This window comes from Sorex araneus, chromosome 2 (assembly GCF_027595985.1).
Source record: "Sorex araneus isolate mSorAra2 chromosome 2, mSorAra2.pri, whole genome shotgun sequence".
Taxonomy (NCBI): domain Eukaryota; kingdom Metazoa; phylum Chordata; class Mammalia; order Eulipotyphla; family Soricidae; genus Sorex; species Sorex araneus.
The window spans coordinates 226,632,826-226,652,094 of record NC_073303.1 but is presented as its reverse complement, the minus strand read 5'-3'; the positions used below and the strand labels follow the sequence as shown (position 1 = coordinate 226,652,094).

Below are 19,269 nucleotides of genomic sequence, written 5' to 3'. Positions count from 1 at the left end.
TTATTGGCAGCATATAAGAACAAAAAGGTCTACTTCATTGGTGAAACAAGGCTACAGTGAAGTGTTCAGTTTAAAGCAGTTTAGAAAGGCAGAGAACATTTATTTTTTCCCGAGTTCAAACTGGAGAATAATGTGACCCTTAGCTATAGTAAAAACTATGACTCTATGTGGGTAAAGAGAAATTAGCATCCTGGTGTCTGCAGTCATTGGCGGACTAAATATATTTCTCTATCCCTTCTAAGGAGAAATATCACTAAGTTTGTAACATGTGGTAACATTGTAACCAGATGGTAGCTGCTATTTTTAACACTTTTGTGTCAAGGTAATTGAGACCCCCATTAAGAAAGTGTTTTCAAGGTTAAAAAAATACCCAAGAAACCAAATTGGAAAATGAAAAAAATTTTAATTACAGATCAAGCTTACATAGTGTTAAATGTTAAAAGCTCAGCTTTAACGCTCCTAGTATCACTGGCAGGACCTCACCAGAGCCAAGATGGAGCCAAGCTGCTGTTCTTCCCCAGCTGGTTATTTCCCAGCATGTTGTAGCGGCACAGTTACTCCACATCCCATCCAAGGAGAACAGAGGGCCACTTTATATGAAGTACAATGACTGCTCCTAAGCTTCTCATATACACACTCTACATTCTGGGGCTGGGAGACTTCAGTTCTAAGCATGTTTACTGTACCCAGAGTGCTGGAGGATCAAGTAGAATATGATACGGGAGTGCTTTAAATCCGTCAGATACCACACACAAGAGTATTCCAAGTGCCACTCAACTGGGAAGAAATGTATGTTCCGCTACTACAAATAATAAATATTTGAAAGAAACCTAGCAGCTTTTTTTCTTTTTGTTTTGGGGCCATACCTGGCAGGAGCTCAGGCTTTATTCCTGGCTTACTCCAGGGTTTCCTCAGGGATTACTCCTGGCTGGGTTCTGTGAACCATATGGGATGCTGGGGATCAAACCTGGGTCAGCTGTGTGCAGGGCAAACAGCTATCAGCTGGTACGATCTCTCCGGCCCTGTAACCCCCGAAACCTATAAGTTTTACTTGGACTACATAATATTTGTAAATCAGACCCACTAGACTCAAGACAAAGTTAAGGTTCCTGTACCTGTATTTTTTTGAGTTGGGTTCTTTTCATTTTTGTTTACTTTTCAACTTAGCCTTTACCAATAAAAGTTTAGGACATCTGTCCCAACATCTCTTATAATCACTTTGGGCACTGGTGGAGGGGAGAGGGGCAAGTATCATGACAGAACAAACCAGAAGCTATCTTTCAAGATCCTTGGATTAAAGGTCAAGTGAAATATGATATGGGAGTGCTTTAATGCTGTCAGATATCACACACAGAGTATTCCAAGTACCTCTCAATTAGGAAGGAATATTTGAGGAGCTAAGGTAAAGGGCTGGTCTGTGAGACCCAGTGGTGTGCCCCTAGTGCCTCACAGAAGGCACCATCAATCCTGCTCTTGACTGTGAGCAAAATACCAGCAACGCCTCATTTAAGGGGCTTAGAGGAACAGAGAACATTCATCAACCAGGCCTCCAGGATGACAGCTCCAAAGTGACAAATCTTTCAACGCCATTGCCATGACTGTTCCCACAATGTCCATGGCTACCAAGTACTTGTAATTCTTTCTCTCCACCAGGAAAATGTGGTTAGGATTCAGTTCATCATTTAGTCTTAGACTCCAGTAAAAAAAAAAAAAGTCAGGAAACTGTCACAGGTCACTGAAGAGCAGCCGCTTCATCTGAATGGAACCGTTTCCTCTGACTCCACAGCGCCACCATCTGGTCTCCGCTTTCCCTCTGAGGGAATGAGTGCAGACTGTGGAACCTTCCAGTCAGTACTTGAACCTCACTGATGATCATTAGTGTGATACGCAGAGAGAGCTTTGCCACAGTTAGGTCCAAGATTTTTGGGTTTCAGAAAGACCTGATGATTCTGGTAGGAGATGGCTTTAGAAATAAAGAGATGACTCTTCTCCTTTGAATATTTTCTCCTCACATTCTGACGAGAATGTCAGTCAGAAATGTTCCCAGTTTTTTCTACTACCACCCTCCTGCGTGGGAAGGGAGGTTTTACAACTCGGTATGCTGGAGAGTATCATCAGAAAATCTGTGTACTCAGATGAAAGTTGTTCTATCAGCAGTCTCCAGGAAATCCTCAGACATTTTCAGTATGTGAGCAAAACCTTTGAAATGACTTTCAAAGGAGATTTAGGAACCACCACCTACAAGTGGGTTTTGCTACTTGTGCACTTACACCTTAGGATTCCTAACTCCTCTTCAATTTCACTGAAGTTTCCACTAAAGTGGAAATCAATGAAAAGAATCCTGAAGCTAACAGAGGTAGATGTTTTACAATTTTATATTTTATATAAAGGAAACCACCCTATTTGAGAATTTATTTTTTATACTAAACAATGATGAAAAGAGTATGCATTAGAAAATTATTTCTCAATCCATTATCTTTTGAAAAGCAAAATTTGCATACCCATTTTGTAATTTGTAGTAGGGTAAAAATTATTGCATTTTCCAAATCATTTTTAACATATTACCTGATTTAGAATCATGGATAGTGTATTATTTTTCATAGGGATAAAACAAATTTGCCCTTGGGCAGCTACTTAACAGCTTAGTGTTGCAATGACAGTAGCAAATGTAGCATTTCAAAGATCCAACCTCATCCAGGTCCCAATTTAAGAGGTTAGGAAGAAACTTTGCATTTTTCAAACATGTATGAGACCATCTTTTACAACAGTTGATCCCTACATACAACCAGTCTGTGCAACAGTACAGGCTCCTGGCCTGTTCACATAGTAAGCCATAGGAACCCACTGGCTCTGTCGGTTACTTGAAGAAAACTGATCCAGTGTTACTTAGTGTTGCTATCGGTGGCTTCTTCAGTCATCAGCGCTTTAGAGATGCTTACCGTGCGCCCACAATCCAGGAAGGACATGCCCAGTGCAATCAAACATTGCCAAATCTGAAAGATAAAATATGGGCATCATTCACCAATCTCCTGACTGTTGAATGCACTGCCCTGCTCTCATGTGAAATGACTTTCTCCTGCGAACGCCAAGCTTTGCCTATCTCCTATCAGCAAGACTATACAAGACATGCACCCACTCTTATGCCCCTTCCAAACACACCAGAACCCATCTTCCTCAATAAATGCGAGTTTCTGTCATGTTGTTTTGGTAATTTTCAATACCAACTTCTGCTTCTACTGTTGTGTGTTTGTGGTGTGCTTCTTTTATTCAAGTACAGATTCCCTGAAGACAACTTTTCTCCATTCCTCATGATGGCGGTACAATGAAACAGTCTCTCAAAGTGCTCTACTCTATGAAGTCCATGTTTTAGAGATAAACAGCAGTTACCCACTTGTGAATCAGTCTTCAGCCTTAAATCAGGGTTGTCAACAGTTTCGAGTCTCAGGATGACAAAACAATTTGGCATTTTAATAACCAATGTGCATGAAGGATTCTTTAATTACTTCATTTTTTTAAGGGGGGTCTGCTGGGAATTGAACCCAGGTGAAGTTCACATATGAAGCATGCACTCTATCACTTAGCCTATCTCTGGCCCTGAATTTCTTTGACTTCTATAATGCATATTTAGAACAATTCTTGTCAAAAATTTGTTTGAGAACCAGGTAAGAATTATTAAGAACTAGTTATAAATAATAACTAGTGTCTTATTTATTTTGGTTTTAAGGCCACACCCAGCATGGTCAGGGGTTACTACTGGCTCCACACTCAGGAATCACTCTTGGAAGGCTTGGGGGAGGATGTGGGATGCCAGGGATTGAACCCTGGTCAGCAGCGTGCAAGGTAAGCACTTCACCTGTCATACTATCTCTCCAGCCCAAACTAGTCTCTAATTCTGTTTTTTTCCTTTTGGGTCACACTCCGAGATGCACAGGGGTTACTCCTGGCTCTGCACTCAGGAATTACTCCTGGTGGTGCTCAGGGGACCACATGGGACGCTGGGAATCGAACCTGGGTCAGCTGTGTGCAAGGCAAATGCCCTCCCCGCTGTGCTATCACTCCAGCCCCTAGTCTCTAATTCTTAGTCAGTCTTTGAAGCATGGTATAAATTTTGCTGTCACCAATTTTCATTATTTGTATTATTTTCAAGAAACCTATAGAAAAGAAGGTGAGTTTGTGGCTATTGTTACCATAACAGCTTTCCATTAATATAAAGTAGATGATTCAGAAAAGAGGGAAAAATATAACTATAATATATATTATTATCAATGTATATATGTACTATACAGAAAATTATGTATCTATAATACATACATATATAACTAGCACCAAGAAAATATATTGAAATTAGCACTCTGATGTAATTTATTCTAGATCCTTGCATTCTCTATTATAAGGGTACAATAATTCTTCATTCTCTTGAATTCCCTAAATAGGTTATGGTTTTAAAATGATTTTAATACTGTTAAGATAATCCAGTGAGAGAGTATCGCTATTTACCTAGCTCCTTATTGGACAGCAATTGAGTGGAGGAGCTGAACAGGGTGCAAGGCACATGAGCTCTGCCCCAAAGCTCTAAGATCACACAGCAAATGCTTTCCCAGTTCCGCCTTGCACTGCTCTGATTTCCTATATTGTGACCCTTCTTTCACCCCTCAAACATACTACTCTTGCCATAAGAATGACTAACCATGGAAACCAGACAAAAACAGTATCTCCTAGAAACTAAGATGTGTGTGTGGCTCTGTGTGTGTGCGCACGTGCGCGAGCGCGCGCATGTTCGGGGGGGAGGGGTGTGCACGTGTGCGTGTGCATACTCATGTGTGGTGTTAGGGATTAAATCCAGGGCCTCACACAAATGAGGCATATTTTCTGCTATTGAAGTGTATTTCCAACCCCAAAATCAAAGTAAATTTGGGCTGGAGGAATAGTACAGCGGGTAGGGTGTTTGCTGACCCGGGTTCAATTCCTAGCATCCCATATGGTCCTCTGGGCACCACCTGGGGTGATTCCTGAGTGCAGAGCCAGGAGTAACCCCTGTGCATTGCCAGGTGTGACCCATAAAGCAGCAAAAAAAAAGTAAATTTATGGTTATAGATATTATTTAGGGGGCAGAGAGAAAGTACAGGGATTACAGTGCTTGCCTTGAATGCTGAGCCCAGTTAGAATCTCTGAGCACCACCAGGAGAGCCTCCTGAGCACAGAGCTCCTGACTCCCTGAGCACCGCAGGGTGGGACAAAAAAAAAAAACTTGATTAACCAGAGCTGGTTTTGGAATTTCACATAAAATGTGCCAATTTCTTGCCGCTCTCCGCCGAGATGTGACCCGGGTGGCCACACGTGTGCGGCCTCTCCATTGCTGGATGACCATGACCCCAGAGGCCAGCTAAACTACTTTTGGTACCAGCAGCTTCTTGCAGAAATGTCTCTAGACTGTGAACTAAGCCACGGCCCCATGCTGCCCCAGGAGGGGAAAGGTTTTTCTCTCTCCGCTTCTCCTTTCCGGGGGAAAGGTGCGGCGACCGCCAGCTTATAAGGACCACTAAAGAGAGGTACGAGCTTGCAATGATGCAATTTCTGGCAGAAATTTCCCTGGACTAGTTACTAAAATACTGAAATGCGGAGATGCAAAACTGCACGTCCACGACCTCATATCTCTTCATCCTCAGCAATGGAAAACAAATTATCAAATGCTTCCTTTTCAGCAGGTCTGATTTGGGGGGGGGGGAACTCCAAACAATAATAGTGAGGTTTTTGGTGGAAATATTGAATGTAATCAAAGTAAAGTGAAAATTATCAGCTACACAGGTGGGGGGGTGGGGGTGGGAGGGGAGGTAAACTGGAGTTCTTGGTGGTGGAATATGTGCACTGGTGAAGGGATGGGTGTTCGACCATTGTATAACTGAGACTTAAGCCTGAATGCTTTGTAACTTTCCACATGGTGATTCAATAAAAATAAATAAATAAATAAATAAAATTCACTGCTATATATATCTTTTCAATAACAAAACTTCCTATATTCTAATTATAATATTTTAGTCCTAGATATAATAAAATGTCTTTATAAAACAACAACAAAAAAGTGCCAATTTCTTAAGAGAGAGATTGCTATATGATCCTTGGAGTCTTTTTTCTCAGGTTTTGGGGCCATACCTGGCAACGCTCAAGAATTAATCCTGGCTCTGCACTTAGGAATTACTCCTGGACGTGCTCAGGGAATCCTAGAGAATGCTGGGACTGAACCAAGGTTGACTGCATGCAAAGCAAGTGCCCTGGCTGCTGTAATCTCTGGCCTCTGATCCTTGAATTTCTAAATGTTCTGCCTCTACCATCACTGTTATCTGTGAACTCATGGACTGCCCCCTCACCCACCTCGTACTGGATGGACTTACCAAGTAAAACACAAAGCTCAGATATGCCAGGCTGATGACAGCAGCCACCACATATAATGACACATGCCCTAGGTCCTGGACATAAACTACTACAAAGTACATGTTTATGGAACAGACAATGAGGACCAAGATGCCACCTGCAATTCGCCAGCCCCTGTAAGAAAAAAAAAAAAGGCACTGGTGAAATATTCTAACCTAGTTATTAACATTAAAGTAACACTATGGGAACCAGACGTCAAAGGTGCTTGCCTTACAGATGGCCAACTCCCATTCACTCTCTGCCACCACATAACTTCCTGAGAATCATCAATTGCAGCCCTGGAGACCAAGGTATTGCCAGGGTGACCTGGATAAAACTCAGGCACCCAAGGGCCCAAGCAGCACTATATCTTTTATTCTGGTTTTGGGGTCACACCCAGCAGTGTTCAGGGGTTACTCCTGGCTCTGTACTCAGGAATCCCCTCTGACAATGCATGGGGGAATACTGGGATGCTGGGGATCAAACCCAGGTGGGCCATATGGGAGGCAAACACCCTATTCTCTGTACTTATCGCTCAGGACCCAGCAGCTCTGCATCTTGCATTGAACTGACAGACCAACTGGCTGAGAATCTCTAGGAACAGCCCCCAAACCTCCTGAGCATGGCTTGGGAGAGATACCAAGCCATGCTCACCCACCCCAAGCTCTGCAAATGAACATTATTTTGTGGGGTAGACAGCAGCAAATAAGTTCTAGACACTTTAGGCTGAAACTATTCTTAATATATTTCAGATTAGGATAATGAGAGAAAATAATAATCCGTATCATTTAAGTTCCTAGAAATACAAATCATGATAATCCCTTTAGAGGCAACTATCATTTCAAATACACCATTTCCTTAAAGGTATAGATAAAACTATTAAAGGTGTTAGCTCATGGCTTTTCTATCACTTGATGTGGAATTTAAATTCAATGATGAAGTTGAAATTAAAAGTTGAACATTTTCCTCAAGAAACAAAAAGTAGGGCCATATTCACAGGCAATATTTTCTATGCCAAAAGGCATAGAGAAGGCAGCTCTGTCACTTCTCAAAGCATATGATTTTTCCATTTGTGTGACTGGCCTTTTGCTGAAGAAACGTTTCTCCCACATTCTATAGAGAACTGAGAGTACACTCACAATCCATTGGCAAAGTCATTCATTACTGGCCGCAAACTCGTAAACGTGAGGATGGGTATGAGGGCAAAGGGAAGCTGAAAAAGAAGAACCAAGATTAGCTGGGTCAGCTGGGGCTACTGGAAGCTTTAGGATCACTCTAGAGAACAGCACTAATATATACCCTATTTGTCCCTTGAGAAATACTTATTCCCATAATACGAAGATGCTGCATTATGATGAAATCTATAGAGCTATTTAACCTAAGCATCAGTTGTGATTTTTAGTGTCTTTCTATCAGCTTTGTCTTCTTAACCTCCATAAAATCTATTGTTGCCCTATTATGTTAATTTAACATTTCCTTGTATTGGTTAAGAATATTTAATGTTCTACATTGTATGAGGGAAACACAAGCACAAAATGTGTAAATCCATAATTGTACCCTCACGATGATTCACTAATTAAAAAACAAATTAAAAAAAAGAGATAGCAGATTGACTCTAAAAATAGCCTCTTGATTCAGGACTGCTGAATAATGATAAACACAGGTAATTATAATGGCAAAATAAGTTATTTTGTCCACTCATTACTAACATGCTTTCCTTTCTGTAAATTAAACTATTTGAACACAATTTACATATTATGCAATTTACTTTTTTCAGGGTCAGAGAGATAGTAGTGTGGGGAAGGCCCTTGCCTTACACATGGCCCACCTGGGCTCACACCTCAGCACCACACATTATCCCCTGAGCCTTGCCAAGGAATGATCCTTGAGCACAGAGCCAGGAGTAAGCCCTGTGCATAGCCAGCCATCCCCCCAAACAAAAACAGTTTACTTTTTCAAAATGTACTATTCAGAAGTTTTTAGTATATTCACAGTATTGCGGAAGTCTTACCATTCTAATTCTAGAATATTTTCATCATCACACAATAAAAATACCCATTAACTTTTATTTTTCATATGTTTCTCTTGAATCCTAAGCCAACAACTTTTTTTTTCTTTTTTTGCTTTTTGGGTCACACCCGGTGATGCTCTGGGGTTACTCCTGTTACTCTTGGCTCTGCACTCAGGAATTACTCCTGGCAGTGCTCAGGGGACCATATGGGATGCTGGGATTTGAACCCGGGTCAGCCGTGTGCAAGGCAAACAAACGCCCTACCCGCTATGCTATTGCTCCAGCCCCAGTAGCCAACAATTAACTCTGTCTCTGTGTATGTGCCTATTCTGGACATTTCATATACTTAGAATCATATGGTATGAAGTTTCTGTGTATGGTTTCATTCAGTTAGTATGTTTTAAAGGTGTACTCCTATGCTACCATAATTTGATATCCATAAATGGATATACCACATTGAGCATCCATTCATCATTCCACTGACTTGGTGATTATGAATAATGCTGCTGTAAACATTTGTGTACTTGCTTTTCAGTTTACATTTTAATTGGGTATGTATTTGGAGTAGAATTACTGAGTCTTTAAAATTTCTGATGAGCTGTCAAACTGCTTCAAAGTAACTGTACCGGTTCACAATTTGAAAGCACAAATTCAAATTGTATAAAGTTTCAAATTATTTCACATCATCTCCAGTACTTGGGCTGGAGCGATAACACAGTGGTTGGACATTCACCTTTTACGCGGCCGACTTGTGTTCGATTCCTCCGCCCCTCTCGGAGAGTCTGGCAAGCTACTGAGAGTATGGAGCCCACACGGCAGAGCCTGGCAAGCTACCCATGCGTATTGGATATGCCAAAAACAGTAACAATAAGTCTCTCAATGAGAGATGTTACTGGTGCTCGCTCGAACAAACAAATCTCCAGTACTTATTACTTTTAATAGTAATTAAAATACTTATTTTAAATTAAAAAAAGAGTATTTCATGTTCTTGCTTATAATGCATATACAACTATTACTGTCACTGTATCACTGTCATCCTGTTGCTCATCGATTTACTCAAGCAGGCACCAGTAACATCTCCATTGTGAGACTTGTTACTGTTTTTGGCATATCGAGTACGCCACGGGGAGCTTGCCAGGCTCTGCCAAGCGGGTAAGATACTCTCAGTAGCTTGCCAGACTCTCTGAGAGGGGCAGAGAAATGGAACCTGGGTCAGCCACGTGCAAGGCAAATGCTTTACCCTACCCTGTTCTAGCACTCCAGCTCCATATGTATATACATATATATATATATATATATATATATTTTAGCTTATAATGCATATACAAACACGATGTCAACTTTAAAACCCAGTAAGTGCCAGAGAATTCATGCACACTGACTACACACATGTGTGTATGAAGAGGCACAACTCTGACTTTTCCTTCTTTTACTTCCTCCAGAATGCAGCACTAGGCTTGGCACCCGAAGACAGAACACAAAGCTACCTGACTATACAGACTCTACATTTCCTTAGCGCCCTCATTACCTGTAAACTCTGAAGAACATTCAAGAAGTCATTCATTCCTGTTAGACGCTCTACATCTTGGAAGACAGAAACAAGCAGAGTAGGGATGATGGCAATAGAACGGGTCAGAATCACCCGGGCAAAGCGTGACCATTTTAGGTTCAGGAATCCCTGGAAGAAAACACAGAAACAAAATGTACAGCTGAAGGAGAAAACAGAAACAGATCTCGGGAGGTTTAGGAAGATGCTAGAAGCAAGGGTGTAAGGAGTAACAAAAGGGCAGCCTCCTCTTCTGCCCAGTCAGCTAAGGCAACACGAACCTCCATGACAAACTGGCCAGAATAGGTTCCTGTCATGGTGGAGCTCTGTCCGGCAGCCAGGATTCCCACTGCCCAGATGTAGAGAGCGGCAGGTCCAAAGTAACATCCCAGGACAATACCCTGAGAGAAGCAAAGGTAGATAGGTTGTGTCAATGATCTGCTTAGACAACATCCAAGTCAGCATTTCTCTGGGGGCTCCCTCTTCTTTGCTGTGCATCCAGCTATACCGAGTACTATTCTGGGCAATATTTCGAAGGTAGACTCAGGTCCTGATTTCAATAAAGAGATTTTCAATAAAAAATGTTACTTACAGCCCCTTTACTCCCCAGCCAAGTCCTTTCTCTTTTCCAGACTCCTATAATCTTCATACTCAATTTAGAAGTTAAAAAACCTTAAAAGTAGGGGCCAGAGTGATAGCACAGTGGGTAGGGCGTTTGCCTTGCACGCGGCTGACCTGGGTTCGATCCCCGGCATCCCATATGGTCCCCCAAGCACTGCCAGGAGTAATTCCTAAGTGCAAAGCCAGGACTAACCCCTGAGCATCGCTGGGTGTGACCCAAAAAGCAAAAAAAAAAAACAAAAAAAACCCTTAAAAGCTCTACACTTTGCTTAAATTACATTTTCTTGTTTCACTGTTTTTGGGTCATCCCCTACAATGTTCAGGGCTCACTTCCAGCTTTGTGCTCAGAGGACCACACGTCAAACCCAGGTCATGTACATGCAAGGCAAGCACCTATCCCACTGTATCATCTCTCTGGCTCCCAAATTACATTTCTTTTCTTTTCCTTTTTTGTTTTCTTTAAACCACACCTAGCTGTTCTAAGGGCTCAAGATCATTCCTGGCATTACTCAAGGACCAATATGTATGCTGAGGATTGAACCTACATGCAAGGCAGGGCAAGTACTACTGCTTGTACTATTGCTCTAGACCCTGCCAAATTACATTTCTTAATACATCATTCTGAAAGACAGTAAAGAAAAACAATTCGAGAATAGATACATATGTTTATGTATGCCACACACTACATTTTTATTCTTAGAGGGTGACAATGTAATTGACTTTTAAAGGGTCTGAGAGGCCGCAATTTAAGAAACACATTATTTTTTTGTGCTAATTTCTATTTATTTTGCTTTTTGGGTCACACCTGGCAATGCTCAGGGGCTACTCCTGGCTCTGCACTCAGGAATTTCTCCTGGCAGTGCTTGGGGGAATGTATGGGAGGCCAGGGGTCGAACCCAGGTCAGTCATGTGTAAAGCAAATGCCCTACTGGCTGTACTATCACTCTGGTCCCAAGAAACACATTCTTTAGTCACCCAATTATTACACCTGAACAACAATATGCTATCTATGGAAGCTTGGGGATGACTAGTACAATTTCTTTTCATCCGATCCTCTATTCCCTCCCAGGTAACAAAATGCCTGTCTGGCATCTAAACTTCTGAAATCAGAGACTCTACAGAGGAGACATGCTCAGCTCTGCAGTGAACCCAGTTATGCCAAGAACACTGATTTGGAAACAGAGATCACAAATACAAACAGGCTTACCCCTTTATATATGTCCACTGTTAGTGTGGAGTTATCATCAGGAAAAAGGTGAGTATAGTTACTGCTGCTATTTCTACAGACTTCACCCTGAAACACAAAACAGTACAGGAACAACTTTGTTTTTATTTGCTTTTATTAATTTTGCTGTGCTTGAGATAAACTCAGCGACCTCATATATCTGAGGCATGAGTCACATTCCCAGGCATTAATTAAAAAATTTTTAGCCCCTCCCCAAGTAGCAATGGGTGTGACTGAGGATATCCCTTGCATTTAACTGTCTGCCCAATTGGCCAAGATTGTGTGTGTGTGTGTGTGTGTGTGTGTGTGTGTGTGTGTGTGTGTGTGTGTGTGTGTGTGTGTGTGTGTGTGTGTGTGTGTGTGTGTGTGTGTGTGTGTGTAGAGGAATGGACCACCTGGGTCTCCTGAATACCAATCGGGAGCTCCCATTTGTTTATAGGGGCCACCTCTTGCAATATTCAGCCTCATGTAGGCCTATGGTTTGGGGCTCAGGTACTGTGGCATTTGGAGTCTACCAGAACTATACCTCATGCTGTGTGTGTGTGTGTGTGTGTGTGTGTGTGTGTGTGTGTGTGTGTGTGTGTGTTGTGGGGAACAAGGAAAAAACGGAGTATATGGTGCCAGGGTTGAACTTAGGCCCTTGCATGCACTCTACCACTTGAGTCATCTACCCACCCCCAGAAACTTTATTTTTGAGGTAAGGAATGGATAAGAAGAGCTCACTTTGAGATTACACACAAATCACCTTTGATATAAGCTGGACGTAAGATACCTGGTTACAGGCTATAATATGAATAGATACAGAGCCAAGCAAAATTTGATGCCATGTGTTTTCTTCCTTCATAATTTCTCTATATGCCCCCAAATATCATCAAAGTATTTATAGCATTAGCCAGAACCATCATCTTCCAGTATAGCATCAAATTAACCAATACAAAGGGAAAAGGAGAGGCACAATAATGTTCCCTAGAGCTTTTAGAAAACATAAAGCTGATTAGCCACATAATGCAGATTTGCAAGGTGGTACTATAAAGGGAACAGGCACTGTTTAAAAAGGAATGCTCCACAAATGTTCCCAGGGCAAATCTGGTAATCTACAATGTTACCCAGCATGCCATTGGCATTGCTATTAAAAACAAATAAAGGGCAAGATTCTTGCCAAGAGAATTAATACTTCTACTGGTGGGCCCAGAGAAATTTTAAGGCAGGCAGGGTATTTGCATTGCATCTGCTAAACCAAGGTCAATCCTTAGCATATATTCCCCCAAGCACTGCCAGGAGTGATTCCTGAACACAGAACCAGGAGTAATCCCTGACATTTCCAGGGATGGCCCACCAGAAAACAAAAAAAAGAACGAGAGAGAGAGAGAGAGAGAATTTTAATGCTTGTACCGAGCACTCTAAGAGTTGAGTTGTTGACAAAAACGTGTTAAGGAGCAGAAAAATACCAAAGCCAAGAAAAAGTGCCTGAGCTCAACTGAAGTGCCTGCCTGCTCCATTCAGAGAAGTTCAGTTAGTGAAACCCACTGGAGAGAGCCTGAGCTGCTGAAACCACTCACATGAATTCATGGCTCAAGAGTTTTGGTATTTTTTTTTTAATTAAAAGACCTCAGGACCATTAAAGCTTTTTACAGGAGCCAGAAAAATAGTATAGTGGGTAAGGAGCTTACCTTGCAACCTGGGTTTGACCCTGACACCCCCGTGCCAGCCAGGAGTGATCCTTGAGTGCAGAGCCAAGAGCAAACCCTGAGCACAGCCAGGCATAACCCCCCAGCCCCCACCCTAAAAAGATTTTTTCACATGCCAATCTGTAAACACTAGATTTTTTTTTTTTTTTTTTTTAGTGTTGATGGACTGGGGCCTGGGGTAGTGTAGCAGTTAGGGTGCACGCCGAGCCTGGATTCAATTCTTGGCATTACAGGATCTCCCAAGCAAGACAGGGTGCACTCCTGGAGGCCCTGGAGTATGCCACTAGGTGTGGTCCTGGAGGGCCTCAGCACTGCAGGGCCTGAGCAGCGACCTTGGACCCTTGCTGGCTGAGAACTGAGGGCGGGGCCCCTGGACCTCCTGGGAAGCCAAAAACCAAAAATGTTTAAAAAGACATTTTCAAAGAAAATTAAAAAGAAAAGGCCCTTAGGAAGACTTCAAATATAAGAAAATATAGACAATAAGGAGTCCTTAGTGACAGGTGTCAGAGATCTTGTGCCTGGGAAACGAAGTGGTGACCCAAATTAGAAAGGCAATAAGGAATCAAAAAGATAGAGAATTCAAAATAAGAAATTGTCTGTTCTTGGGGCTGGAGCAATAGCAGGGTAGGGGTTTGCTTTGCACGCGGCCGACCTGGGTTCGATTCCCAGCATCCCATATGGTCCCCTGAGCACCAGGGGGGATTCCTGAGTGCAAGAGCCAGGAGTAACCCCTGTGCATCGCCAGGTGTGACCCAAAAAGGAAAAAAAAAAGAAAGAAATTGTCTATTCTAGCTAATTTTTCTGTCTGTTGACTCCTCACAACCTCTCCTCTTCAGAAAAAGTAAGGACTGGCCAGAGTGCTGCCAGTTAATAAAGAAACACAAAACAAAGGAGATGACAAAGAGGTGAATGGATATAGATTTGAGGCCACCAATGTAACAGCATGGAGCAATTTTGAGTCTGAGGTTACCTCTCTTCTTGACCCCAAATATGCAAAACATTGGTCCGTCCTTGGCTAGGTCCAGACTGTGGACTCAAACCAGGCAGCTACAAGGCTACAGATCAATTTCCTGTGAACTCCAAGTCTCTGTAGTATTTTCCTACCTGCTCCAACCTTCACTTACCCTCCCCTTCACCACCATAAGGGTCATGGTTTACTCACCACTTGCTTGTTGCTTTTCCCAAAAAATGCTTCGGCAAAAACGGAGACAACAAAAACATTTATGATGAAGGACACAAAGAGAGCAATGCAGGATTCAATGAAAAAGTACTTATTGGCTTCTCGAACTTCTTTTTTATTGGCTCGGTTTACTTGTCTGGACTAGACAGATAACAGCAACAGTTAATTTTTGACTAGCTGGAATGAGTTTCTACATAGTATTTCATAAGTTCGAAATCAGCTAAAAGATTCAGAGTGCAAACAATTGACCAATTGAAAAATGAGAGTCTCGCTGACACCTGAGTTCACCAAGAACTTCATGATCCTTTGAGTACACTGCACATTCCCCGCTTAGGAAACAGTGATCAAGTGATTACCAAGCTCAGTTATTGTAGCTGGAAAAACTACTGCTCCCTCCATCCTACCCCCCAAACAACCTGATTTCATTTCAGAAGGGTCTAAGACCTTAATTGTCAGTCTCTAAAATCTCCCATTAAGCTGGTGTGTATGACTAACTGAAAAGGGCTGGCTGGGTTCCTTCATGACAGCCAAGTTCATCAACCCTGAGACTGAAACGTAAGGACTTGATGCATAGTGATTTAGGAGTCAGCATCGAGGTTAGACATCCTTTTCTTGAATTTTTGATCTACCACCAGCTAGCTGATTTTCAAAATATTTGCCAGCAAAGACTGAAACAATGAAGTCTTTGATGAGTACAGAGCGAGAGGGAGGGGGAGAGAGAGAGAGAGAGAAGAAAGAGAGAAAGAGGGGGAGAGAGAGAAAGAGGAGAAAGAAAGAGAGAGAGAGCGCGCATGCTACGCTGCTATGCTTGTCTCAATAAAATAAGTACTGGTGGTGGTTTCTCAGACATCCTATTTATTGCTCAGTCTTCCTGCCTAGACCTCCCAGACTGCTTATGAAGAATGAAGCCCAGCTCCTCCTCAGTCACTTATGGTTATAGGTAAGTAATAGAGTCCAAGTGTGTATAGTTCATAAATATCCGACCATGTAAAAATTCCTTGTTCCTTCAAAGAGCTAACAGTTCTAAACTAAAAGTGTGTCCCTTGTCACACTCTTAAAGGCAAAGATCCCATCTGGCTCACCTTAACTAAGGCAGAATGCAGGTACATGTTGTGTGGCATAATGACAGCTCCCACGATGCCCACAGCCTGCTCGACCTGTGGGGTGCTACATCCCGAACAAGATGGCACGAACAAGCCCCTCAGTACCTGGGCCTGGTTGGGTTTCACTGTAACATACTACACATCAACATAACAACTATTAGCCTTCACCAGAATAGGAGACAGGAGGAATGACAAATAGCATCCTTACAATATACAAAATAGAGTCCTTTTCTCTTACAACCATCTTCACCAACAAGCAAAGTAATAAAGAATAAAGAATAATAATCTAAAGAACACACATCATCAAAAAATAGCAGCCTAAAGAGCTTTCTGTCAGATGTCAGTGAATTCAGTTCTGCAGTATCATAGATATACAAACTAGATAGAACGTAATTAGAATTCTAAAGTAATAAATTGGCTGCAAAGGAACTTACTGATATTAGCTTCATAATATAATGTCTGTGGGACAGAACCAGAGGTAGAATCCAATCTTTTTGGAGGGAAGGGCTGACCACTCCCAGCAGTATTCAGGGGCTATTCCTAACTTTAGGCTGAGGAGTGACCGGTGGTGCTCAAGGAACCATATGCAGTGTCGGGGTCTAAACAAGGTCAATCAAAGTGGCTGCATGCAAGGCAGGCGCCTAACCTCTTGCACTGTCTCTTTAGCCCGAGAGTCAATTATTAATTATTAAAACAAAATTCTTGATTATTCACATGTATTATACTTCTGTTCACAATAGCATCTAAAAATCACTAATGTTTGCCACTAGTGTATGTTGCAATATTCATAAACACATCTCTTTTTCTGGTTTAACATTTCTTGGAATCTTGAACCAAGGTGCACAATCTACCCTTAGATTAGATACATCTTTATTTTTTGCAGTGCAGCACCCTGGTCCGATTCCTCTGTCCCTTTTGGAGAGCCCGGCAAGCTACTGAGAGTATCCCACCCGCACAGCAGAGCCTGGCAAGCTACCTGTTGGCGTATTCAATATGCCAAAAACAGTAACAAGTCTCACAATGAAGACGTTACTGGTGCCCGCTCAAGCAAATCGATGAACAACAGGACGACAGTGCAACAGTGCTACAGTGCAGTGCAGGACATCAAACCCAGGATCTCACAAAAGCAAAGCCATATGCTCTATTGTTAAGCCCTATCCCCAGCTCTACATAGACATTTTTAAAAGTTACCCAGGTCAATATGCAGAAATCAATGTGTTAGCAACTAGCACGTAAAAAGTGCCAATTATAAGACAAAAATTCCTAGGTAAAAAATTCCTAGGTATGTCTGGGGTGAGGCACAAATTATAGTTCGTCATTTCCCTGTTGCAATACAGGGAAAGTTCAAGTTGCTGTTAGTAGAAACTAAGACAAGCACAAATAGGTTTGCTTTAACTGAAGAGCCAAGTAGCCTTGCAACCCTCACTTTGCCCTCCTCTTGAAGGCTGGCTATTCTGTTGTTAGAACCTGCCAGCTGGAACTAGGTAGTACAATATAAAAAGTCCTACAAAATTTAGTCTTTTTTTTTTAAACTTGGGGTCACTTGCAGACCTTCCTGAAAACTGGTGTACTGTACAGTGACCATAATCATTCAAAACTGGGTGAGAGGGGCTGGAGAGATAGCACAGCAGGTAGGGCATTTGCCTTGCACGCGGCCGACCCGGGTTCAAATCCCAGCATCCCATATGGTCCCCTGAGCACGGCCAGGGGTGGTTCCTGAGTGCAGAGCCAGGAGTAACCCCTGTGCATCGCTAGGTGTGACCCCAAAAAGCAAAAAAAAAAAAAAAAACTGGGTGAGAACTGAATTTGGGGGGTGGAGGGATTGAGTTTTCTTTAATAAATTATTTTTAATTTTTGAAATTTATTTTAGGTTAGACAACATGGTTACAACAGTGTCAATTTTTATGATTTTTAATTAATTTTTATGATTTTTATATACAAATTTAATTCACTTTTACCACTATCAAAGTGCTCAAGACTGTTCTTGTATCCACCATGTGTCCTTATATCACATCTAATTTATATAAACCATTGTTCTCTTTGTATGATTGAGAACAGCTTTGTAACTGTGTATCTCATGGTGGTTCAATAAAATTATTTAAATAAACAGTTGGAGAAGAAAAATGAAGAAGCAAATTGGAATTTTTTGAAATGCAAGACAAAATCAAACCAGAACAGCATTATACTTCTATTATCATAAAGAGCAAAAATGTAAGTTGGTTTTAAAAAGCCATAAATATACTGTAACACTTGCCTCATATCCAAATGTGAGGGCCATAATAGTGATGAGAAAGCCAAAAAAAGCTTCCAGTTTCCTCAAGCCTACAAGGGAAAATGTAACAGTGAGAATCGCAGAAGCAAACCTCCCCAATAATCACATGATGAAAAGTGGTGTCCTTGAGATGAAGTCATGAAATCTGCTTATAAATGGATAGACATGGAGAGTATCATGCTAAGTGAAATGAGTCAGAAAGTGAGGGACAGACATAGAGGGACTGCACTCATTCGTGGAGTATAGAATAACATCACATGAGGCTGACACCCAAGGACAGTAGAAACAAGGGCCAGGGGGATTGCCCCATAGCTGGAAGCCTGCTTCATGAGCGGAGGGTAGAAGGCAGAAGGAATAGAGAAGGGATCACTAAGAAAATGATGGCTGGAGGAACCAGTTGGGATGGAAGATGCATGCCAAAAGTAGATAATGGACCAAACATGATGACCTCTCAGTGTCTGTGTTGCAAGCTACAATGCCCAAAACTAGAGAGAGAGTATGGGGAATATTGTCTGCCACGGAGGCAGGGGGAGGGGGGGAAAGGGGGAATATACCCGGGATACTGGTGGTGGGGAATGTGCACTGGTGGAGGGATGGGTGTTTGATCATTGTGAGATTGTAACCCAAACATGAAAGCTTGTAACTATCTCACGGTGATTCAATAAAATTTAAAAAAAAAAGAAAAGAAAAGAAGAAAAGTGGTGTCCTTAACTGTCCCCTCCATTCCCACTTTCCTTACCATATTTGTCCAAAAAGAGAAACACAAAGGTATCCGCAATGGTGATAAGCACTCCACCCCACAGAGGAATCCTAGTTTAGAAATAAGAATGAGAGATTTTTAAAAAGGCAGTAAGTTTTTGTTGTTCTTCCCAACAACTTTCCAGATATACAACACTTAGAGAAAAAATAGCAGGAGGCTAAGACTAAGATCAAAGCAACAATTCAAACTGTGATAGTCTACTATGTCAGACTTTTCAAAAGTGAAAAGTTTGAGTTATACTTCTCAAAGAGATCACTAGCCAGGGAAATCAACACACAAATACTTGCAATACACAAAGCCACACACTGGGATCACCAACATAGAGAACCTAATGTGACAACATGAAAAGTTGAAAGCCTACATCTCCCTGGAGAAAAGAAACTGATTCCAGAAAGACTCCACAGAAAAGATAACTCTGGAGTTGAATACTGACAACTGAAAATCAGTCAGGCTTT

The 19,269-nt window shown here is 41.8% G+C and overlaps 1 protein-coding gene across 6 annotated transcripts in view; it reads right to left on the bottom strand.

The window, feature by feature from the left end:
* Positions 1 to 19,269, bottom strand: part of SLC11A2 (solute carrier family 11 member 2) — a 71,079-nt gene that overhangs the window by 31,675 nt on the left and 20,135 nt on the right. For all 6 annotated transcript variants that reach the window (XR_008628688.1, XR_008628686.1, XR_008628687.1 and 3 more), the window contains exons 7-16: positions 18,794 to 18,864; positions 18,037 to 18,104; positions 15,762 to 15,917; positions 14,662 to 14,820; positions 11,794 to 11,880; positions 10,247 to 10,366; positions 9,948 to 10,097; positions 7,548 to 7,621; positions 6,390 to 6,543; positions 2,940 to 2,993 (exon numbers count right to left, since the gene is read on the bottom strand). Coding sequence is in view for 3 of the 6 variants with exons in the window: in XM_055129488.1 (XP_054985463.1) it covers positions 2,940 to 2,993; positions 6,390 to 6,543; positions 7,548 to 7,621; positions 9,948 to 10,097; positions 10,247 to 10,366; positions 11,794 to 11,880; positions 14,662 to 14,820; positions 15,762 to 15,917; positions 18,037 to 18,104; positions 18,794 to 18,864 (1,093 nt within the window). In the remaining 3 variants the exon portion in view is untranslated. The remainder of the gene's footprint in view (positions 1 to 2,939; positions 2,994 to 6,389; positions 6,544 to 7,547; positions 7,622 to 9,947; positions 10,098 to 10,246; positions 10,367 to 11,793; positions 11,881 to 14,661; positions 14,821 to 15,761; positions 15,918 to 18,036; positions 18,105 to 18,793; positions 18,865 to 19,269) is intronic.